Source organism: Mytilus edulis, chromosome 4, assembly GCF_963676685.1.
Source record: "Mytilus edulis chromosome 4, xbMytEdul2.2, whole genome shotgun sequence".
Classification (NCBI taxonomy): Eukaryota; Metazoa; Mollusca; class Bivalvia; order Mytilida; family Mytilidae; genus Mytilus; species Mytilus edulis.
Genome location: NC_092347.1, coordinates 88,194,768 through 88,220,667, shown reverse-complemented (window position 1 = coordinate 88,220,667; position 25,900 = coordinate 88,194,768). Strand labels below are relative to the sequence as shown.

The 25,900-nt window shown below is 30.4% G+C and overlaps 1 protein-coding gene and 1 long non-coding RNA gene across 4 annotated transcripts in view; one reads left to right on the top strand and one right to left on the bottom strand.

The window, feature by feature from the left end:
• LOC139520897 (G-protein coupled receptor dmsr-1-like) overlaps nucleotides 1-25,515 on the top strand; it is a 53,005-nt gene extending 27,490 nt beyond the window's left edge. For all 3 annotated transcript variants that reach the window (XM_071313924.1, XM_071313923.1, XM_071313925.1), the window contains exon 2: nucleotides 20,812-25,515. In XM_071313924.1, the coding sequence (XP_071170025.1) occupies nucleotides 20,877-22,103 (1,227 nt within the window). In that variant the 5' untranslated portion in view covers nucleotides 20,812-20,876 and the 3' untranslated portion in view covers nucleotides 22,104-25,515. The remainder of the gene's footprint in view (nucleotides 1-20,811) is intronic.
• LOC139520896 (uncharacterized) lies at nucleotides 13,000-18,116 on the bottom strand. The gene is made up of 3 exons (XR_011663974.1): nucleotides 17,783-18,116; nucleotides 14,552-14,631; nucleotides 13,000-13,306 (listed from the first exon to the last, which is right to left on the bottom strand). It is a non-coding gene; the product is annotated as an uncharacterized lncRNA (long non-coding RNA).
• Nucleotides 25,516-25,900: the final 385 nt, after the last annotated feature.

The following is a 25,900-nucleotide window of genomic DNA, read 5'->3' as shown; positions in this document are numbered from 1 at the left end:
TGTAAGCTGATAACAGGAAAAACGCCCAGTTCTAAACATTGATAATATATCGATATAAAACTTAGTGAAAATCACTGACTCGTAAACAAATATCCGGAACACCTAGCCGAACGAAAATTAATTGCCAACCTGTTTCGTGTTGAGCTTTTTAGCCTTGGCTTTCTTTCTTCTGAATCAATGTTATCTTCAACGATATCATTGCACCATGCAAACAATGGTCTTTCTCAATTAAAGGAAGGCAGAAAAGCGGTTCCAATCAATTTTTATGTTTAAGCCAACAATGCGTTGTGTGAAAAGACGTAAATCATACATCGCATTTTGAAATTGATTTCATCCATGCTGATCAAGCTGATAAGAATTTTCCTAAATGTCAAAACTTGAACATAATAAGGGTACTTCCTTCACACAATATATACGCCTTCGGTTTCAAACTATGTTACCTGGATAGCACCGAGTTTTCAGTCTTCCGGGAAATGTTTAATGCTATGCAGAAAAACTGACATGCTATATATAGTGTGTTACAGTATATACTTACTGAGTTGTTGTGAGGAGGAATAGAAAGTGTTTTATCCTTAGATACCAGCTATTCCTTAAGGTTTATATCATGTATCAAAATCATGGATTCTCGTGCTAAACTGTCCATTCATATAACTGATGGTAAATATGTTATTATATTTCCTATTTTGCAATGCAAATTTCAAACTGATATCATTTATGTTAAATTTCCAAAAACTAATTCTTTCCTTTGATTTTATTAATGTCATGTGTAGTTTTAGGTTCTATAGTCGAGAAACTGTTTTGTGTTTGATAGTTAATCTTTTTATTTTCACATATATATGTACTGTACTCGCTGCTCTAATCTTGATCCGAAAGTTCCTAAAGATTTTCAAACTGATCAAAATTAAATTAAAATTCAAAATAATATGAAGACATGCTTTATAAGAACTAAATTTTCGAGATATTATTGAAATTTGCCATACCCTATATTTCCTTTAATGTACATGCTACTCGAATATTAGTTGTTTTTTTCGGTGCATTACGTTTGCGTTTACCTTCAAAAAGATGTCAATTATGGTTTGTGGCACAAAAACCATCGTTCAACATTATCGCTTTCAGTTTGAGGTTTTTTTTAATTAAAGCATTGGAAGATGAATGCACTTGTTTCATGGAGATATCTCTTATTGATTGTTTAAATAAGTGATTGTAATTGTGTTTTGGTTTTAAAGCATTTTTATCAAAGTACTGTTCAGCCAATGTTTTAAAAAAAAATGTAGATTTTGATATTGTGACACGAAACATAGGCCTCCCTTTTTTCTTCTTAGAATCAATGCATCTGAATTGTGTATTTTCTATGGGTTTTTTTTATCCTTCAATTTGAAATATTACCTTACATATTACCTTACAACCGGACGGACGTGTGATAGTATAGTCAGGGGCAAGACTGTAAAAAAATAGTATACTGGTTTTGTGTTTAATCTGGTACACGAGACATGTAATACAATGTAATTATAATTTATCGTTTGCCATCTTAGTAATGTGCCTCATGTTGAATCTAAAAGTTTTCTAAAACAACAAAAAGCTCATTGTTTTCTTAGATCTTGATCAGCTTGTATTTCGAACATTTTTATAGTTGTATTATGCCAGCAACCTCCGCTTTATGGTTTAAACACATAAAACACAGCTAAATTGTGAAAAATATGACGTGGATATCCGGTTGTCAATTTGAACGTCAAATAACATTCAATTATTATTGTCTTTTAATATGTAAATATCTTGGAGGAGACTAGTAGTACAAAGCTAACGAATTATTGGCATCTGCCTACAGAAGATTTAGATGCAGCTCAATGCTATCAACGGGTCTTTGTATACACATGAAAACGTAATTATTTTGCGATTCGTTTGTAAGCCTTCGCTCTAATAAATCAATTGGCCTGTCTAAATATTTGGCTTTGGATAAATAAGGGATATGTTCAATATGCATAAGGCAATTGGAGGTCATGTTTTTTCTCTCGCTTTCAGGGAAACATGTAATCAAATTGATTCGTTAAAGCGTAAACAGTTACCATTGATTCAGCACCATTTATTTATGTGTGCTTCAAATGTTAAATTGTAGTACAAATAAAATACAAGGAGATGTCAAGTGCCCACAATTAACGACACCATCATTTAATGTATTAATTTAAACCATTGTTAGTGTTATTTAATGGCCTAACGAGTAAGTTTTCAAGGTTTTGTTCGATCAAGTATCGAAATTTTTCAACAGTAATAATTCTGTTAATGATTCCTTTTCATAGAGTATGAATTTGTATTTGTGTGGATCTATTATTTTGTTTATCGTTTACCGTTATCACAGACTTAAGCATCACTTGTAAACTAGTTCTAATTGAACCTTCTTTTATAAATAAATATATTTTTTATATTCCATTAGTCGAGCTAAAATAGGTTTGAGCTATAGAATCATATTCAAAACAGTGTGGTCCTGGCCATTGATTGACGACCTAAATTATCCCATTGACTGGGACAGATTAAGTGAACGTTTGTCGGTAAAGACCATTGCTCACTTCTTACTTATTATAGAATTTAAACTGTGGGGTCACCATAGGTTCTTAACGCCTTTAATAATAAAATAATTCGAAAAATTATTCAGGAATAACCTTTATGTTTTGATTTATGTTATTGGTATAAATCAACACATCGTATTATTCCGGATTAGTTTTTCGAATTACTTTATTTAGGTGTTGAGAACCTTATGTGACCCCACAGATTCAGTGTCTTTAACAAGTACATAGTGAGCAGTGATTGATACCGACAAACGTTCACCTAATCTGTCCCAGTCAATGGGATAATTTAGGTCGTCAATCAATGGCCAGGACCACACTGTTTTGAATATGATTCTAAATAGATGTCATATTTATTTCTGCTATATATTATGCATGTCTCTCACAAGTGAGAACTTTCTTCTCTCTTGACTCTGAATATATATATAGGCTTTTGTCATTTTGGGGATTTGATAATGATAACATATTTTTATAGTTACTGTGGAATTTATTCGAAACAAGTGTTGACTTGTCTGGTTAAGTAATTACCATATATGAAGGACACTTATCAATGCGACAGCAAACTAAAGACACAAAAAAATAGAGACATCTAGAGGTACGCATTTCAAAATCGTTTATTCCATGTTTAATCGTTGTTCGAGAAAGTTTGCCCTACCCTTTTGGAATGGATAAATAATCACATTATCTATGAAATGTTAACATGCAAAATACAATGATGATTTCTATAACTTGACTAAATTCAATAAAATGCCGCCAAGATGTACTATAAGAAGTTCTGCTAGAAGTATCGAACGTGATTCTTTCGCATTGATTTTTCTAATAAAAATTCAATTCATGCAGCATATTGATACCAAACTTTTCAACTCAATGAAGTTTCGCTATTGATGGGCCAACTGTAAAATGAAAATGTCTAAATACGAGCATCATTTAGATCTCCATGGGAATGGTTATTTAATCAAACTCTCAAAAATTCACTATAAATTCTTTACATTTTGGAATGAAATTTTATATTGAAAAAGATGTCACATGAAGCATGATGACTAACGTTATTAGGTTTCTAGTTTTATACCATGCAGAATTTAAATAATTGAAGGAATATTAATCAAAAAGATCTTCATTTTCTTGGCTTCATCGTAAACTTGAAGGAAACAGAGTAGTCTAACCAAGTTTATAACTACTAATAACGCTATTGGTCTACTCTTGAGTCTAGGTATTTAAACCCTTCTGTCTAGGAGGGAACACCTTTAATGTATTTCTTGTAAAAGAATCGTAATTTTATTGATACAAGTAACAATGTAGTTGTTTACGACTGATCACCATAATGGTAAATGTCACTATTCTAGTCAAAACAATTGAACATAAATGTCCAAAAAAGACGAATCGGCATTTTGAGATTAATTAAATCAATGTCGTTTAAAGGATAATTGTCTGCCGAAATTGTTGATATCTTAATAACAAGAAGTGATGCCATTACGAGGCAGAGGGATAGGGAAATTTGTGATGTTTGAGGAAAAGTAAACAGTGCATGCATTCCTCGTTGTTTATTCTGCATCGAATTATTTGAAATATCCTGATGCCGTTTAAAATATACCGGTGTCGTTTAAAATATACCGGTGTCGTTTCAAACATCGGAATTCCAAGAAGGAACATGTAGTTTAAAAAAGGAGATGTGGTATTGTTGACAATGAGTCAACTATCCGCCAGATTCTTCGCTTTTGTAAAGTACCTGGAGGATATAATGAACTCCAAACTAAAATTGACCAAGTCCACTACGGTGTGAGCATGTATTTCATGCAATCGTCGTGCCATTAAGTCTTATCCAACACCAAATGTCACGACAAATCATGTGACAGAATCGGCTTACAATCTCAACTATATATATCAGAATTACAAAATCGTTCTCTACGCCATATACTTTTTTGATTGGTTTCTTCATGACTGTTTATGTAACCATGAAGATTTTTAAAGTACATTTAAACATTTGCTCGAATAAAGACTTTGGCAAATACTATCAGAGAAGAATAGGAAACTTTAAACTCCGAAGGATAGCGTCACAAAGATTAATAAGACACTTTTCTAAAGTCCAATTGAAAGCGTAGATACTCTATTGTTACATTCCAAAATTCGTGTCTGTTTGACTAATATCTGTGTTAAAGAGTTCTCTGTGGTATTATATATTGTTTATATAAGACATTCCGTACCTTAAGACATGATTCTGCTAGTAAATGCTGCTAGGTTTTCAGGTGTGACTAGATCAAATTACGAACCAGTATAGTTATAATTTGCCATGTCAATTTTCTTGTACATTGATTCAATGAGCCAATCTTTATGAGTGAAAATAACATAATTTTCAGCCGTTTAAACGTGGAGCTGTTCTATTACCATAATTATTAAGAGTGATGCGCCTGAAAAGTATTTTTATTATGTCATGTTACATTCAAATTACAGCTAAATTGCCAGCGTGGTATTGATATATTGCCTCATATTTAAAACACACGGCGCTTTAATACCGGAAAAGTCTTTCCACATCCAAACAGGGCGTAAAGAAAAGCCTCTGATCAATAACCACGACTTTTATCTCACTTAAAATTCACAACGATAACGTTAAATGATCATGTTTGAATAATGGCATTTTTATTTATTTATATACCATTCCGATGTTTCATGAAGAAAAAAATGTAGTAGTTTATTAAGTTTTTATGCTTATGCTAAAGTAATATAAAATTGATTAAACTTCTGTATTTACAAAGAGACTTTAAGCGTAAATCAGAGCGAAAATGGTAAATTTTACCGATTTTATCAAATTTCCACGGCTATAATGTGGTGAGTTTTTTTTTTTTTTAAATCATGTGCATAAGATTTAAGACCTGCAGAGTACCGGACCTACAGAGTACCAGTTGATAACAGACAATGTTTTATGAATCAAAAACATTTTCATAAACGGTTTATTGACTTTTTACATTTGATTCTCAAATGCTGAAGTTTACGTGTTAACTATAATGTCATTTCTTTTAAATGATTGTTAAAAAGGTGTTTAAAACATCGAACTTTAATTTAGATTGCTTAAATAACTATAAATAATTGAAATAATTGGGTTCCATGTTTGCTTTTACTTAGCCATTGTTTAAGTTGGAAATGAAACGTATTATCTCAATTTATCTTTGATTAAATTTAATAATATTTTTAGATTTTTTATTCAAAAAAAAATGTCACAGAGTAGCATCTCAACCAAAAACCATTTAAACGAGAGATAGAAATATAGGATTTTATTTTAAATGGACCAAGATAATTGCTTTAATAAACAGCATGGTATGTTTTCTATAAAAAATCTCTTTGTTCATTTCAGTCATTCATTGAGCATGATAATGGAGTATATTAGTTTTAATTATATTTCATCTAATGTTATCGTTTGAAGCTCTAATTGAAAAAGAAAAAGCCTGATAAATACTAGTCCAATGAACAAATATGCACTGCTTTTAAAACAAAAGCACAAAGTGCTGAGTGAACATTTCGTAATCCAAAAAGAACAGTTTTAGTTTTACTTTGAACTCAGCTGTAGAATAATTCATTAGTTAGTTGCATCGTTCTGTGCACTTACATTATACGTATTATGAAACGTTCTTAATTTGATGTTTTTAATTAAGTCCCTTCATATATATTACCTGTTGTTTTAGAAACTACATCCCTACGTGGCTAAGACAAATATTATTGTTATTTTATTGTAAAATTTTCAATTGCGCAGTATTCTGCAATAGCAAGAAATCTTCAATTGCACAGTATTGCACAATAGCAAGAAATATCTAATTGCACAATATTGCGCAATAGCAAGAAATTTTCAATTGCACAGTATTGCCAATAGCCAGAAATATTCAATTGCACAGGATTGTCCCGTTTTCAAATTGGTCTACATTAAGATCCAAAGGGTAAAAAATTGAACTTTATTTCATTTCAACAAAAATTGAATTCTTAGGATTCAAACGCATTGATCTCAGCAATTTCTTCACTGTCGTTCCCTCAATAACTGCATTAAACAGTTTCTAATCATTATTCATTCAAAACCTTTTTATTATACCAATGTCTCACACACAACATATTATAGTATACTGTTGTCTATCAGTCCATCATCCACACTTCAGACAATAACTAGAAAACACTTCCCCTACTTTCAAGAAACTTTGTTGAAATGCTTATATCTATTGACATTAGCTCCACATCGATTTTATAAATTTTAGAATTTTCGTTTCCATGTTATGAAGAGAGATTTTATCCTTAAAAAAGAGAGAATTTTCCAATTTTGAACAATAACACAAAAATGCATCCATCACCTTTAATTAAACTTTGGTGAATTGTTTAAACTATTGACCTAAGGTCCCTTTTGATTGTAATAAATTTCAGATTATACATTTCTGTGTTATGAATTTTTATATATGCTTAAAAAAAGAAGGGATTTTATAGTTTTTGGACACCTATAAGTGCAGGAGTTTCTGGCTACATTGAAAACCCATTGGAGACATATCATGCGCTTACTGTGCAGCTATTTATTAACAAACTCCATATTCAAACACTCAAACAACTTATTCATAGAGAGGGGTGGAAGTTGAAGCCCCCTTTTTTTATCAGTCAATGCATTTGAATGAAGACATGTACACATCAACTCAATTTGTTAATACACATTTCCAGTCTAGCTTTCAATACATTTGTAACGACTTTTAACCCCACTGACAATTTGTGTCTGTGTCCATACTTGTTTTATTGTATTAAGATATTGTTATCTTCGTGCATATTCAGAACGAGGCCTAATTAAACAATGAAACTATGCATTAGTTCTTGGGTAAAGAACGGATAATTGTTGATTGCACTTTGATACCTGGGAGTTTCGGTAAAGCTAGCATGCAAGTCTATTTAATGAGAATAATGTTGAACTCCGTTTGATCTTTGAATTTTTTGTATTCTTCCAACCACAAAAATGAAAGGTTAATTTGCGGCAGATTTCAGAAACTGTAAATAGCGTGGTACTATGTGGAGATCTGTGGAGACTGCACGTGTATCTCGTATTTGTGTTGTACATACATGATACTCCATTTAGGACTGTTTTGAGAGTCCAATGCTTATGTTTATTGTTAAAACTTATGGAAACATAAACCATTCGTTTTATCTTTCTACAATGGTAATGATCAATGTTAGCGAAATTATGACAATGTCAACAAAGCACGTTTGAAAATAACCTTAAAACCTCGGTTTGTATAAACATTTCATGTATAACAAAGATTTACGATTTTCGATCATCATTTAACTTTTATATCTTGTTGGTTCGTATTGGAAAGTGTAATAATCATACTATTTTCATAATAATATGTATTTTGGGGAAATAATAATGATTTGCTTATTATTATATTGATATTTTTTATCTTTCGTTACATAATGACATTGTGATGCGTCGGGTTTTACTTACTTTGTTTATAAAGATAGAATACAAAATTTATTCAGCCATACAGTGGCCTATTTTAGATCAAATCATAACTACCACTTTAATAAAACATCAACACAGCAATGATATTGAATACAGGAGGTGTGCAATTTTGTTCATGTGCAAAAGGTAAACGATGTTCACAGCAATAATATTTAGTGTTCCTTTGAATTTAATGCAAATTAGGGGTTTTGGAGCAAATCAAGCCAGATTCAGAAAATACAAAGATTTTACATCAGGGTTTCCATTCTTACATTTTTAGAGAGAGGCGAAAGATACCGTGAAAAGGAGATTCAAACATTAATCACATGTGTGTCCATGTTATGATAGCTTTTATTGTTTTCAAGCTGAGTCTTCAATGACCTACCTCATGCTGAGTCACTCAAGTGGACCCCACCCTAGAAGAGTGAATAAGTCAATATTGGTACTTATTTTGAAGTAATGAATATTCATTAAAAGTTGTTTTCAAGAAATCAAATGTAGTCCTGCATTCAGTTATACTCTTTCTTTCGATTGAGTATCGAATAACATCAAATATAAGAGTACAAGAGGACGTGCTGGGAATTTTCTATAAAATTTTCAAATGTGTAGCAGTGAAACAACAAACGGGTACATAAATTAAATCCTTAAACTTCAAATGCTAATGTTTTTGGAAAAAACGAAAACTGTGCTGTTTTTACACAACGAAAGTTAGAATTGAATTAAAGCAAAGAAGTGACAACAGCATCAGTTTTAATTTAATTGTATTCTCTGAGCAAAATACATGGCAAGTTTATTCGAACGGTTTATTCGATTTGTCAAGTAAAACACTGAAATTCAAATGTCCCGGAATAGAAAATAATTTTACAATAACAATAACTATTAAAATGCATTTAAAATAATGACATCACTCTAAAATTACATTTTCATTTGTTTTTTATGTACTTTGGGATCATTATTAGATTTTCGAATGCAATTTTCATTCTGAAAATAATTGCTGCATTCAACTAGAAAAAATTTGCACAGCATTTCATATAGAAATGAAACTGCAGTTTTGGTTTATGAATATTTATGGGGAAACATTACAACTGAAAGTCATTCAATCTCTACTCTCCATGATATGTCATTAGTACATGTTTGTTTATGTAAATTTCAAACATTAATAGAAGATTGCAATGAATATGAGATAAGCAGGTCAAGATCGTCTGTTAATTGTTAAGTCAAAATCGTATAAATATAGGGAAGCATTTGCAAGATGGCTCCAAAGTTCTTATTGAAAAGGAAATAAATATGCTATCAAAATTATATTTCTTTTGTAAGTGTATATAAATTTAAATATACAATTCCTTGTAAATATAAACGAGTTTTAAGAAATCATCCAACCAGAACACCTGAATGGTATCGGATCGCCCGGAAATTATGATCCTACAAAAACAGGGAAACATTTACAAATGTTATAAATATTTAAACCAAGATATAGTATGTCAAAATTTAATTTTACCGTATAAAACGATATATAATTCGGCAATGTCTATCTTTTCAGTATAAAATACTATATTCATGATGTTTGTACTTCCCTGTTCATTAACACTATTTTCATGCTTCATATAAATCTATAAATCCCTCCACATGTTGTATAAAACTATTTTTGTATCATATACTACAAGAATGATTTTTGTCAAACGGTTCCCTTAAGAGATGTTCAGTTTGTTCACTGTGTAATTTTCATGATTTCAAATAAGAAGAATAAGTTGTCCATGGCCATTCATATCGGTATTTTTTGCTCATATTTGAAGGCCGTTAAGTGACGTATATATGTGTTCATCCTCGTCCTTTAGTCTCTGGCGGATTTTTCATATTTTGCTCCCACAGCTTGTGAAAGTATGTTCAGTAGATACTTTTTTGTCCAATAAGATCACGGTGTTCAGACACATTTATCTAAGTAAGTTATACGTACATAAAAGAGCAACATAGTTTCTGGAATGTAAAAACTACCGTGCTACATAGACTTGCTACAAGTCCCTTTCATTTATTTCATTCTTACTAATTTTTATGGTTATTGAAAACGGTCAGTAAACTGATTGCCTTTGGAGAAAGCCTTCCTCTGCAGATGTCAGTATAAAAGTAATCTCTTAACTATAGTAGTAAAATTGTTAAAGGGGCAAAATTGAAAAAAATAATAAGGAAGGGACATGTAGCAAGTCTACCGTTCCACCTTAACTGGGGGAAAGTTGATTCCTCTGTTCATTTGAAATCTACAGTTCGTAGAGTAAATAGTTATCATGGATAAATGTTGGTGTGGGCGGCATTATGGAAATGACCAGGATCTTGTGCAGGCATTAAATTTACCGAACTCAGTACACCAAAATAAAACCAAATTAAAATGTTTCTGAGGTAATAATAAAATCGAAAATTCTGCAGTGTTGAAAGTGGTTGATTAAAGATTACCATCATAAATAAAAGCCTTGATATCAGGTATAAAAAGTAATCAGCATTTATATTGAGTAATTTCTTCATTAACTAGTGAAATCTATGCTTTGATGTTTTACGAATAGTATTTTATCGTAAATTGGTGTTCTCCCTATTTTTCTTAATAGTTGATTTTTAACATGATATACAAGAAAATGGATAACAGTTACTTTTCATTTTCAGTAATTTGTTAAAAAAAAAATTTAAATAACCATTTTACTTTATGCCCGTTTCTTCAACTTTAAATTAACGGTAACATCGATAAGTAAGTGTTCCTTATACACACAGATATAAGGAGGAGAAAGGACACTATCGTAATGATTGTAAATACCGTCAAGTCTGTACTATGACTCAGGGCCCAGTTTCACGAAGCTGTCTTAGGACTAAAAAAAGAGAAAAGGATTTCCGGTTTGAATGGCTGACCACGGTTTTCCAAGCTCCGGAAAAATAACAAAAATTAATAGTAATGTACATATGTGAGAGTCACTCTACCCATACCAGCAACAAACAAAACGATAATTAACCTTCCAGAAACTATCTGTTTATTAGTATAGTTCAAAACATAACATAACAGTTTTCTACTTTGTACCATGAGTGGTCAAGATAGTGAAAATCCGGCCAGTGAAAAAATGGCGGACTCCTATGCTATGGCACTTAAACATAACAACAACACACATAAAGATAATGCAGAACCTGATGCGGAATACTTCAACGTCAAGCCTGTTTTTATATTAGAATCAGACATTTTCGGTAGTTCAAAACCTGATAAAAACAATTATCTTACACATACCGAGTTATTCAAATGTATTGATCTCACAATACCTGCTAACCATTTAAATGGACTTCAGAGAGTCATTGGAGGGGTATGGCGTATATATCCAGACAGTGAAGAAGACAGGGAAACTCTTGTGGTAAGCTCCATCACAGTTCGGAAAAAACGCATCGAGGTTTACCCAAGAAACCCTAAATATGTTGAGAAAGAAAGCCCAACCACAGTTCGAATTAGAATAAAGAATATTCCATTATCTGCTGATGATGGACAATTAATTAGATACCTGCAAAATTGGCACCTCGAAGTACTTAATTACCAAAGAGAGAGACTTCGGATTGATGGGTTCGTGACAAATTGTCAAACAGGCGACAGGATCTTTTATGTCCAACCCTTCGATATCACAATTCCAAGAAATGTCAAAATTGGCAAATACCGTGGACTGATTTTCTACAAGGGTCAAACAAACCAAAATGCTGAAATTGAATGTACCAAATGCCTGCAAAAAGGTCATAAAAAATCAGAATGTACCAATGACTGGAAGTGCAAGACGTGCGGTACAAATGGTCATATCTCTAAAGACTGCACAGCTGAGTTTGATAAGAACAGTCAAGCTGACTCAGATGTGTCGTCCGAAGAGTCAGATGAAGCAAGTGAAGCTGAATCTGAGAAAGATGAGGAGATTGTGCTATCACAATCCACCGAAAACTTATTAGACATAACACATACTGAGGAAATCAGCAAAAATGCTGAACTTCCCACAGATACAAACAATACAAATGTACCAGACCAAAATCCATCTGAATTGAAGTCTGATGAAACAGACCAACAGCATCCTGAACAATGCATGAAAAAAAAAAAGAAAAAGAAAAAAAACATCCAAATCACCAGCAACAACTTATGGTCCACTAGATAAATACCTCGGGACGACTATGACAACCCCTCAGCAGAAATCATCCAAACGTTCCGCCACCACACCAACTGATAAGTTACACGACCGTGAGATTGGCTCATCAAAACCAAGGACATCCGATCATAACACATAACGATCCAAACACACAAATTGTCCAAATATAAAATACACCTATGAATTATTGTAAATACTGTATTATATTTTTTATTTGTTTGTCTATTTTTGTTTTTAGTCAAGAAAAAAAAATTAAAAAAAATAAGTCAGAGTGTGATATAATTTCAGATTATATACACCTTGAAAATAGTATTACAAGAAATATAAAGGATAATGTATATATATGTAATAAATTGTGTATAAGACATATTGTAAAAAGAGTTGAATTTCAAATGACCACAAAATCAATATATAAATGTCTCTATTCTGAATATGCTATTCACCAAATAACATATTGGAACAAGTCAAGTTGTGATGTAATTACCACAAAAATAATATTTGCAGGTATAAATAAATATATACGGAAAGCTGTTTTGATAATAAAATTTATTATGATGCTTTTTACTTGTATAAACATAATAAAGAATCATATAAACATGATAAATGAAAGAAACACAATAATTACACATATACTTCTACTGTGTAAAAGGAAAACACTAGCTGCTCGAAGTAGAAATAAAGATAAAATGAATAAGAGAAATCCAACAAAATCAAAGTTCAAAAAGAAAATATCTTTGATAAACACCAATTCATTAAATCACATCAGTCTAAAATCACTTTTTCTGTTGATTTTTATACTTAACAGCTATAAACTCTCCATGATATATGCTTGCTCTATAACAAATTATCCATCAGTCTTAATTCACATACTTTGTCCTTTTCCATTTCACATTAAAAAGATATGGATATCTTATTTAATCCACATATTAGGAATACTTCAAAAGTCAATTTTAATCCACATGAAAAAATCCATCCATCCATCCTTTGCAAGTCCCAGATTATCAGCAAATATGTTCCTTCATAGATTATGTAGATATACACAAATACCGATTTTGCTAAATATAAACATTCCGATTGCTTCTAAATTGATTGTAAATTTCCACACTTTGTACATGGTCCAAAAATTTCATACATTTACTTCTGCCAAAACATCAGATCTAAAAATAAATAACCATAAAATTAAAACACATGTTATGAATAAAATATATCTGTTTTTTCAGTGTAGATATATCATGTATATAGTCTCAAAATATGTTGAAGTAGCAAAAGAAAAATCTAATGTATATATTGAACAAGTAAATAAAAATATATGTTCAACTACATGCATGCATGCTTATATTTGTTTGTGTTATGTTTTATTTACATTCATGTACACTGTCAAATTTGTGTTTATATTCTATTTATTATATGCACTTATCTCACACATAATTGTGTACCATTGTTTTTATAGTAATCATAAAATCAAACTAATGAAAATATGTTGTAAATATCAGATGAAACAAATATATCTTTTTTCAGCATTTATGCTAACAAAACATCTAAACTCAAAATTTAACAATGGGTGAAAATCTACACATAATATCACTAAACTGTCAAGGTTTAGGCCAAAAACAGAAAAGAGAAAGATTACAACTATGGACAAAAAATCAAAAATGTAATATTCTTTTCATGCAAGAGTCACATTTTATAGAAAAAAATGAAAAAACTATAAATTATGAGTTTGATGGCAAAATGTTCCATAGTTATGGTAACACACAATCAAAGGGGGTATCAATCTATGTGAAAAATAATTTAAAATGTAAGACAATAAATGAGATAAAAGATACAGAAGGCAGAATAATTTTGATTAACATAGAAATAAATGAAAACATTTTTACTTTAATAAATGTATATGCTCCAAACCAACACAAAAACAGAAACAAATTTTTCAAAAAGGTCCAAAATATAATTGAAAACAATCGCTTGGGTATTCTTATACTTGGAGGTGACATGAACGAAACCCTATCAATTAATGATAAAAAAACTAATAATATCTCTCGAAACTACAAACCAGTGAATAGTTTAAAAAAGTTAATAAAGAAAAATAATTTAACAGATATATGGAGAGAACTTCATCCTAATACAAGTCAATTCACATGGAGAAGGAAAAATGATACAAAAATAGCCAGTAGAATTGACTTCTTTCTAATAAGTCCTGATATAAGACCGCATGTTATGAAAGCAGATATTCGACCTGCAATGATATTATATACTGATCATCAAGCCATTTCTTTACAAGTAAGACAAAATTCGGAAGAAAGAGGCAGGGGATTCTTTAAAATAAATAATAGTATACTTAAAGAGCAAAAATATATTGATCTCATAAATAAATTAATCGAAAACTATAAAAAACAAATACTCACCAAAAATTTGAAAACACTTTGGGATATGTTTAAATCAGAGGTAAGAACCGCAACTCTTACTTACTGCAAACAAAGATCATCTGAAAATAAAAATGATATAAAAAATTTAGAAACAAAATTAAGAAAATTAAATGAAAAAACAAATGTAAGCCCAACTATGGAAAAAGAAATTAAAACCATGGAAGAAAAACTTGAAAACCTCTACTTAAATAAAGTTAAAGGTGCACAAATAAGATCCCGAGTACAATGGTTAGAAGAAGGAGAGAAAAACACTAAATTCTTCCTGGGCCTTGAAAAATCAAGACAAACCAAAAAAAGTATCACAGCGCTTAAAAATAAAGATGGGAAAATAGTTACAGAACACTCAGAAATTCTAAACATAGAAAGATCATACTATGAAAATCTATATAAAAGCACTTCTCCAAATTTAAAAGATATAAAAAATTACATAAATGAAACCAACATTGATCACAAACTATCAGAAATAGAAAGTGAATCCTTGGGGGGCCCTTTAACAGTAAAAGAATGCACTAAGGCAATATTTCAAATGAAATTAAATAAATCTCCAGGAATAGATGGGCTAAGTGTAGAATTTTATCGCACTTTTTGGAATAATCTAAAAGAATTTACTGTTGAAGTTTTTAACAAATGCTATGAAGAAGGAGAACTAACAACCATACAAAAAATAGGTATAATATCCTTAATTTACAAAAAAAAAGACCCTTTGTCACTGGATAACTATAGACCAATTACACTATTAAATGTAGATACTAAACTCATTGCATATGCAATAGCTCAACGTTTAAAACCAATACTGTTAAAAATAATTCATGGGGATCAAAATGGTTATATCAAAAATAGATATATTGGTTTTAATATACGCCAAATCCAAGACATTATTGATTATGCTGAAACCTTTCAAATTGATGGTGCATTACTTTTTATTGATTTTTCAAAAGCTTTTGATTCATTAGAATGGGACTTTATGTATGAAGCCCTAACAAAATTTGGTCTCCCAAACTCATTCATTAAATGGGTTAAAACATTATATAAAAATATTAAAGGTTGTATGCTAAATAATGGTTGGATTTCAGAAACCTACAATGTATATCGTGGGATACGACAAGGGTGTCCATGCAGTTCTCTAATTTTCACAATAGCAGTAGAAATTCTCGCATGTAGAATAAGACAAGATACTGGTATTAAGGGATTTCAAATTAAATTAGACTCCAAAACACATAGTCTGAAAATTTCACAACTAGCAGATGATACTACTCTCTTTTTAAAATGTAAGCAGGAAATAAGCTATGCTTTAAACTTGATTGAAATATTTGGAACACTCTCAGGTCTTAAACTTAACCGATCTAAAACAGAGGGCATATGGTTAGGCCAATTGAAAAGCTGCAAAGATAAATATGAAAATATAAACTGGAATAAAGAACCTATTAAAAGTCTAGGGGTATATTTTGGACTTAACAAAGATGAATGCGACAGATTAAATACAGAAAGAATTTTAAGAAAGTCTCAAGATGCAATCAATAGCTGGAACAGAAGAAATCTTACAATGATAGGTAAAATAACAGTAATTAAATCTCTTATCCTACCAAATTTAACTTTCTTGGCATCAGTGACAACTATATCCAAAAACTTTCTGAATGAATTCAAAACACTAATTTACAACTTCATTTGGGGAAATAAAAAAGAAAAAGTTAAACGGATAACTTTATGTAAAGATTATTTGGAAGGAGGCCTAAAAATGATTAATATTGACAATTTTCTATCAGCTATACAATTATCCTGGGTCAAACGTTTAACATCAACACACTTTGCGAACTGGAAAGTTATTCCCCTTTTCTTTTTTAATATATTTGGAGAAAACTTCTCTTTATTCAACATGAATCCAGGTAGCATAAAAGCAATCCCAAACCTTAGTAAAACACTCCCTCTTTTTTATTTAGAAATAATTAAAAGTTGGTTTAAAATAAAAAATATCTCAAACAAAAACAATACAACTTTTATTAACATAAGACAACAATATATTTGGGGCAATAAGCATATAAAATTTCAAAACAAATGCTTAATATTTTCAAATTGGATAACAAATGGAATACTTTTTATTAATGATATAATCGACAAAGAAGGAAACATTTCACAAAAGATTGTATTAGATAAACTAACAATTAAATCAAATTGGATATCAGAACTATCAAGAATAAAAAACGCAATACCAAGAAAGTGGCAAATGGAAATGAAATCAGATAAATCATGCTGTACTCAAGTTAAAACAAATAAAAAACTATACTTAAAAACACAAAACAACACAAAATTGATCTGCATTGAAAACCTTCCATCAAAAGAAATATATAAAAGCATTAATTCATGTAATATAGAGGAAAAAACACCAATTGGATTTCTAAAATGGAAAACACAATTTAAATTAGAATCGTCAAGCTACTTGTACAAAATGCTTAACTTTATATTTTACAGCTTACAAGTTAACAAGTTAAAAATATTCAGGTGGAAACTACTTCACTATATCCTTCCTTGTAAACAGCTATTGCACATCTGGAAACTGAAAAGTGATGACCAATGCCATATTTGCAACCAATTAGAAAACTATGAACACTTTTTCATCACATGCCAATACTTTCAAACTTTTTGGAAAAAAGTCAAATTACTGCTTGACAAAATAAAAATGGGGACACATATAATCTCTTTCAAAAATCTAATACTTGGGTATAAAATATATGATAAAAACTACTATGACATCAATCTGTTTCTGACTGTATTAATGTTCTCTATTCATAAATCTACATATGCATCAGAGTATAAACAAAATAATGTTGATGTTTACAGAATTTTTAAGTTAGAATTTCAACAATACTTTGATAGTATGAAAACACTTGATAAAAAAACAAGTAGGTTTTTGTGTGATGTTTATAAAAATATATAATAACTATGTTTATATTATAAATCATAAAATGTATTTTTATTTAATATCATTACACATATATATCATGTAGAATGACTCTTAGGCAATGTAAACAAATTTCATGTGTGTGTTTAAATGTGACAAATGATCAAGGTTTACCTGTACACAAATCAGCATGCTTACTGAACATTGACCTTGTACTATCTAATGTCAGAATAGAAATTCTTTGATATTTTAAAATAAATCATGATGCTTTCAATAAATTATCATAAAACAATTGAAATATTTACAAAACTCACCATTATAGACACTTAAATTAGATGAGAGCCTTCTGCTCATCATCAATACACGTGGCATTCTTTAATTATCCGATCATCTCAACTTTCACGTGATCTTGTTTTGATCAAAAGGTAAGGTTAACGATAAACCTAAAATCAATAGCGGACAATAGATAGTACAAATTCCGTAATCACGTAATATGAGGAAACTGCAAAAGACAAATTGTCAAAATCAATGTATTTATATATTATTATTGTATAACTAATCATAATTAATAGCTAATATTTTTACTGTATAATCTCCCTGGTTAAACAGTAACTAATTTACAGGGATACTAGACTGAATGCTGTGAGTCGAGTAAGTTGTAAACAGCAGAGAAATGTGCAATAAAGGATTTATTTTATTAAAAAAAAAAAAAAAAAAGACATGTCTTAGGATGGTCTTACGACATATCTTAGTCCTAAGTGGGTTTCACAAAGCGGTCCTAAATTAGGACATCTCTTAAAGTTGGTCATAAAGTTAGGACAACGCGAGAGGTGTCTTATGATGGTCTTAGGATAGTTATACGTTTATTTATATAAATAACACTCATTTTTTATATTAATTTAAAAAAAAAAATATCTTATTATTATCTAATTATCTATTCTCATGTTCCTGCTTAAAACATATATACATTGACGGATTATCAGGATTTGTCAACAATGAAAATTCGATGTATTGATATAAAAATTGCACGATTTTATCTCTTAACCTTTTATAACCAATAAAGTCGAAACTGAATTCAACTCACTTGTACCAAAACAATGTCATAATTTTATATTCTTTTTTCTTAATTTTGCATTGAAAATTTCATATTCATATTGATGTATTGTTTAAAGATAATTTATATATAAATTACTTTTATTTTTTTATATTTATTTTGCAAATTATGTCATTATAATAATCAATACGTTTAGAATAATTTATGGTAAGACATATTACATTTACATGATTTTTTTCCGTAGATCATATTTATATTTGAAAATTTAAAGAACTTGCGACAGGTTTAGGATGTCTTAGCTAAGATGATCCTAAGACAGCTTCCAGACGAGGTCTGAGATATGTCCTAGGATAGTCATAAAAGAATCATAAGACATGTCCTAAGATATGTCTTACGACAGGTCTTAGGATAGCTTCGTGAAACCGGCCCCTGGTGTATAGTTGCTACATTTGTATTCTTGTGTTATGTCTGGGAAATAAGAAACGGGAATGCCATTTGGACAGCAACCAAGCGACAAAAAAGATGCTTTTTGTAGGAGATGTGGGGGTTGTGTCTGTAGATATATTTAAGGGTATTATGAATATATAATGCAGCATACACTTCTTATCTTAGCTGAATTTGGCAAAACCTATCGTAATTTTAGGTCTTCAATGCCCTGCAACTTCATACTTTTTTTATTCGAGCATCACTTATGTCTTTTGTAGATGAAAAACGTGTCCTGGTGTGCAATAATTTAATCATGATATCTACAAATGAGTTTATTTTTCAATCTTTCAAGAAATTGTTTATTTTTCTATTTTGTAATGAATCAAACTTCAAACAATAAAGTTGAAATAAAACACATAAAACATGGTACATTAAAAATGGAGCTATAGTGATTTTTAGAGTATGGCTAAAATCGAATTTTATGATCGTGATTGGTTTGTTAAATAGAAGGAAACAGACAAAATGTCAATTATACATGTCACTAAAACGAAAATTGCAATTTTTAATCATTTGGCATTCTGTATGAAATTCTGATGATAAATTTAAATCAATTTAAACCTACATGCAGAGTTTTAAAGAAATTAAGAAACGTCAAAATTGTCTTAAATAATTGCAGAATATATGAAAAGGTCTCATTCTTTTATAATGAAAATAGAAAATTGTGTTTGCCCAAATAAACATTCCAATTTCCTCGATAACATGTGACTTTAGTAAAAAGATTGTGAGATTTTCAGAGAACAAATTAGAAATTGACTTATTTTTATGTATTATCTGTTATGACCTTCTGATAGACTCATATTAACACTTTTTAGTGCAGAAGGCAAATACGAATAAAATGTTGGATTTAGTGTTATAAGGATTTTGTTAAATATGTGAAATGAAAGTCAAACTTCTTTAGTTGCTAAATTACCATTGATATTATGTCTCATATAAGAGTACATTTAATTGACGTGACTTATAAATTAATTCCAACATTATTTCAGCATTTCAGCTGATGAGATTGCCGCACAAATCATATAGAGTTATAAGCTCCCAATAAAAATCAAATAACGTTATTGCATTATTTAACGACATGCATTTTTTGTCAGAATCAATTAAGTTATTTTATAGTCAGACTTTACTTATGAATAACAATCCGATTTAGCACTTGCACCTGTTCAAATGTTGAGTCTCGCCAATATGTGTTAATAGAATGGTGGTATACCTCCTTGTATTAGATGTCAAGAGAATAAATATAAATAAAACCTATGTAAACTTGACCTTCTTTGTGACATAAAAAATATTGATGACATTCAAAGATGCATTGCGATTCATGAATAATACCATCTTTCCATTAACAGTTTAACACTCGCCATGGAATAAATTATTTTCTGATCTTTTCTCTTACGCAGTTAAAAATGTTTCAAACTTATTTTCATCTGCCCTTGTTAGGGAAAAATTCTACTTGAATTACATTACGTATGTATGAATTCGTTATCTGCCCTTGTTTGGGTTTAATTCTTACTATATAAATCACATTAGGTTCGGAAGAATACTATTATCTGCTCTTTTTAGGGTTAAATTTTACATAATTTACATTAGTTATGTATGGATTTTTATTATCTGCCCTTATCATGATTTTTATTATCTGCCCTTATTAGGGGTAAATTCTAAATAAATTGTATTAGGCATGTATGGATTTTTTACTATCTGCCCTTGTTAGGGTTAAATTCTACACAAATTACATTAGGTATATACACATTTTTAAATGTTGTTTGAGATTTTTTGCATTTTGTTTAAGATTCACCTTTTCGGTTTTTTCAGATTACAAGATAGCAGACTTAATCATGTGACATTGAAGTAGATTTATACAGAACCTGAAAGACAAGATGTCTGTGACACTATCAAACATCACTTCTATTGTGACGTCGTCAATGAATTCAACAGAAAGAATGAATACGTCACCGGTGACATGTAGGCCGGGGGACGCGTTATTTACTAGCGTCAATAGTTCGTCACTTACCCCTTTACAAGTATTTGGAGTTGCTTATGCCTACTTACATGGATACATCAGTATTTGCGTTTGTCTTTTTGGTTTCATGGCGAACATGGCAAACATAATAGTATTGACAAGGAAAAATATGATTTCATCGACAAATTTTATCTTAACATGGCTAGCTATAGCGGATTTATTTACGATGCTTGATTACTTCCCATTCGCAGTGCATTTTTACATCCTGAAAGATGTGGATTTACCCCCGCTGTTTACCCGCGGCTACGGTTGGATTTGTTTTCTTCTGTTCCATGGCAGCTTCAGCATATGTTGTCACACAATAGCAATATGGCTAACAATAGCGCTGGCTATTTTTAGATTTTTATACATATGGTTTCCAACGAGAGGTAGCACTTTATGTTCACTGGATCATGCTAAAAAAGTCATCGTTGTGATAATTGTCAGTACAATTATTTTCACAATACCTAACGTTATTGCAAACGACTTTGATTTTGTGAATGTGTGCGAGAAAACCATCAATACAACAAACACAAGTACTGTGATATATAAAAGAGAAAAAATATACAAATGGAAACTCCGACAAGAAAATGCCTTCTTTCAATTTAACGAATCTTTAAACTTTTTTGTACAAGCCAGCTTGATGAAAATAATTCCATGTATAATGCTGACACTTCTTACAATCTTGCTTGTTGTTGCCATGCATCGAGCGTATAAAAGACGAATGGCTTTAAAGAACAAGGGTAAGAAAGAGGACTCAGACAAGCACAATGAACACAACCGCACTACGTTAATGTTACTAGCCGTCGTGGTTTTGTTCCTAATTACAGAGCTACCACAAGGTATCATGACAATTCTCAACATAGTTGATATCGAAAGATTTTACGAAAGTGTGTATATGCCTCTCGGTGACTTATTTGACATTACGGCTTTGTGTAACAACGCGATTAACTTTGTCTTGTATTGTACGATGAGCACACAATTCAGAGAAACTTTTCGTCAAACATTCTGTAGTTGTTGCCCCAAAATTCGTCCAGGATGGAGAAAAATGGGTGTGGCACACGCTGAAAGGAATGGAGCTACAGTTACAACTACCCATGTATGATAGTAGATGTTTTTAATGTCATTTAAAATTACAACGGATATTCTGAAGCATGGATTTTTCAGCATTTGTGAGCAAAAGACAAAATATGGTCGTGACTGCATAGGTTAATAATTATTTACATGCAATGCATCTGTTTTGCCCGAAACTGGTCACAATCCTCTCTGTATATATTTTTCCTGATGTCGATAAAACCGAATAAGTACATGTACAAGTATTTTGTGTTCGAGAAATGCATTCAATACAGAAAATATTTATGAATAATTATATTAAAAAATTATTGTCATTTTTCTTTGTAAACAGAACAAAATAATAAGATCATTAGGAAATACTCGATGTTTGTGTATTTTATACAGAACAGATTCGACATAACATCCACTACTGTCCTTTCCATTTAACTAGCAGGTAGTAACGGTTTTCTCTATATTTTTGAATTGTCAAAATGAAAGCAACATTATCATCTACTTAAAAATTAGAATATTGTACAAACGATCGTACACCAATACATAGTTTTATGACCGTGCACCGTTAATAAGGTTATGTCTGCACTCATCTGTATTTGTACGGCACCTTTTATGTTTAGATAAATATATTAGTTGTTCCTCTTTTAACCAATGTTCTTAAGAGTGGTCGATTTTTTTTTTTGGCATATTAATTATTTGTTCATCTAACGACTTCTGGCTTATGGCTTGAGAATTTGATAAAATACTTTTAATCAAAAGAAAGATCCGTTATAAAGTGTAGTGGATCTTTCAACCGAGCACTTTTTAAGTAAATCTACAGAACGAATGTTGTTACAAACCAACTTCAGAATGATTTTTTTATATTAATATATTACCATTTTTTTTTAAATATATGTAAAACTTTATTGAAATGGGGAAAATAAAATGAATTTATACCGGTTAACAATGTCAAATATGCAATATTGTAGAATCATGTTAACTTTTCTTACACCTTGTCCAAGCCTTTTAGCGAGCACAAATACGAGAATTGTTTAACTATGTTGATAGGTAATTGACCAATACACATTAAAAGTTCAAAGTTGATAGTAATTCTCAGGTTTAAGCTCATAGTCTTGTTAACTACTATTCCCGCACAATTTTAGCATCAAGTTGTTATTGCAAATTGCAGACATTAAATAAGTAGTGATCAGCTTCGTTCATACGTTTAGTTTATCAGTTTGGTTGCTATGCTTAATTCTGTACATTTAACCCTGGCTAAATGAAGTAAACTTTTAACTGTGAATTATAACTTTATAGCTTATGAAACTAATATAAGCATTTATCATGCTCTACTGCTGGATAACATATATGTTATTGTTTTCAAATATTTATAAAAGTGGTTAAAACATTAACTACAATTCTGCGAACAAGCCTTAAAATGCAATTATAAATTTATATCGTTCCAAAAAAGCGTTTTCGTTTATTTCCAATGGGGTTCTTCTTAGTTCTCGGGGAATTATTAAATGCATGATTGATTTGCATAGCTATGCTAAGTAAATACAATAGTATTGCATTAAACCAGAACTGTATATAACCGTATTTGTTGTTGTTGTAGTAGTGCCTTGCTAATAAGTAATACAGTGAAACCTGTCTAAACCGATCCTATTCGGGACTTTAGGCTTTGTTCGGTTGTGTCAGATGTTCTGTTTCGTCAGGTTCAAAACGCATACAATTTGATATGACTGGGCTAGGGACATGTTTAATTTAGCCAGGTGTTCAATGTATGCAAGATTCAGTTTAGACAGGTTTAACTCTTATAAGATAATTAAACATCCCAGTGAACAATTTTGATTACATTGTAAATTTACAAACTATATCAACAGTGGTCTTGATAAGTTAAGTTATATATCAATTAGTAAAATAAATCTGTTTTATATTGAAGATATTGATTTACTATTTAGTTAGACGTGCATATGAAATTTTCTTGCTATTAAAATTCAATGTCCTTTAATAGATAAAAAGAGGTTCGTTCAAAAATCCAAACCTAATAAGATTAGGAAGTTAACTAATCCAATTATTTTCATAAAACATTTTGTTGAATTCCTTTCAATAACTAGAAATCGAAAACCTTGTTTGAACAGGTATAAAAATCGAAAATAAAAATGTATTTTGCATTAAGAAAAATGGCTGTTCAAATCAAGCATGGTCTATTTATCAGTGGACGTTAAAGAAACAACAAATCATTTATAAATCATTTACAAAACGATCATGTTTATTTACAAGCGCAAATTATCACAAATATTTAAAGTTTACATTTTAGCCACTAACATATTAATATTACACCGGAAAACCTCATTACAATAGAAAAACACACTTGGTGTTACGGTCCATAGTTTGTGTGTACTACAACTGTGAACGTCATAACTTCGTATCGGTATATCAGTGATCAGTTGCAGTGAATAACTTTGTAGACAATTTAAAAATGCAAATTCAAGTGTGGGTCACAAAAATGTAAGGCACTCGTCGTGTTTATTACCATAAATGCAAACAGTTTGATGCATGTTCAGTATAGATTGAATTTGCAAAATGATTTGAACAAATGTACAAATTGATCGAGTTTCAATAACATGATATATACTTGTGGCACCAATATACAAATTTGTTCAATTTTGACAATAGGTTTTTGAAAATCTGACCTTCAAAAATAAAGTATTTAAATGGACAAAGTTTTGTATTTTTTAACGTGAAGTTTTTGAAAAATCATTTATTTTTTATGATTTTTTATTTCTTTTTTGAAAAGACTAATACAAGTAATGGAAAAGGGTTATTTTATTATTTTCCATAAAAGACAATATTATATAAACCTATTTGATGCCATATGAATAAAATGAGATGTGGGGCATGAATCAATAAGACAGCAAACCAAACACAACAAAACGGCAAAAGACATCGATGTGTAGGGAGTAGATGACTATGTGTACTAAACTGCATCCTGCAAAAGATCATACTTAAATTCTAGTATTAAACATTTTTTGAGCATGTATCTTTTCTTTTCTTGCTGGAGTAATCTTTTAAGGTTTATAGGTTTTAATGCCCTGTCTATTAAATGCAACTCGCATTTTATTACATCTAACAATTCTAATTTAAAAAAAAAAACTGGTTCAAAAGCTGATATATCTCAATATTGAAGGTCTTGTTTTATGATGTTATCTGTTCTATATATTCTGAATACTTAAATAGTTTATGTATACAAATGTCTAGTCTATTGGAAAAAAAAGATGGAAACCCTTATACTATTTTCTGTTGCCAGTCTAAACTGTTTGTATTATACTGTATTCACTGTAGAATTATCCATAATGAAAATTATACCATTTCAAGATTACAAATACAATTGCGAATGTATCACAAACATATTTGACAACATATTATTTAAATAGTCATGAATTAAGCAATAAAGATATTTAAAATCTTTAGTGTGTCCTTTTGTGTGGTTCCTTTGCTCATAGAATCGTTTGAATGAAATTACAATCAGACCAAATTGATTTTCTTGGACGAGTCTGTAAATATTACTTAAATAGCTGATATCGTCAACACTATAAAGCGCCATCTTTACTGCGAAATAAATTTCTCCTCGACTTTAATGGAAAAAAGAGTATTAGATGCAATCTAATGCAACGCGCTATACATTACCGTATCAAATGTGAAGCTTTTAACGGTTTAGTGTGTATTTGTGTTCAGTATAGGAAATAAAACTGATATCGCCGCCATTAATGTTATCTAATTGAAATACCCATGTTAGTGCTATCTCAGAAACATCTCTTTGTTCTAGGTGCAGACATGCATATACAAAAGCACAAC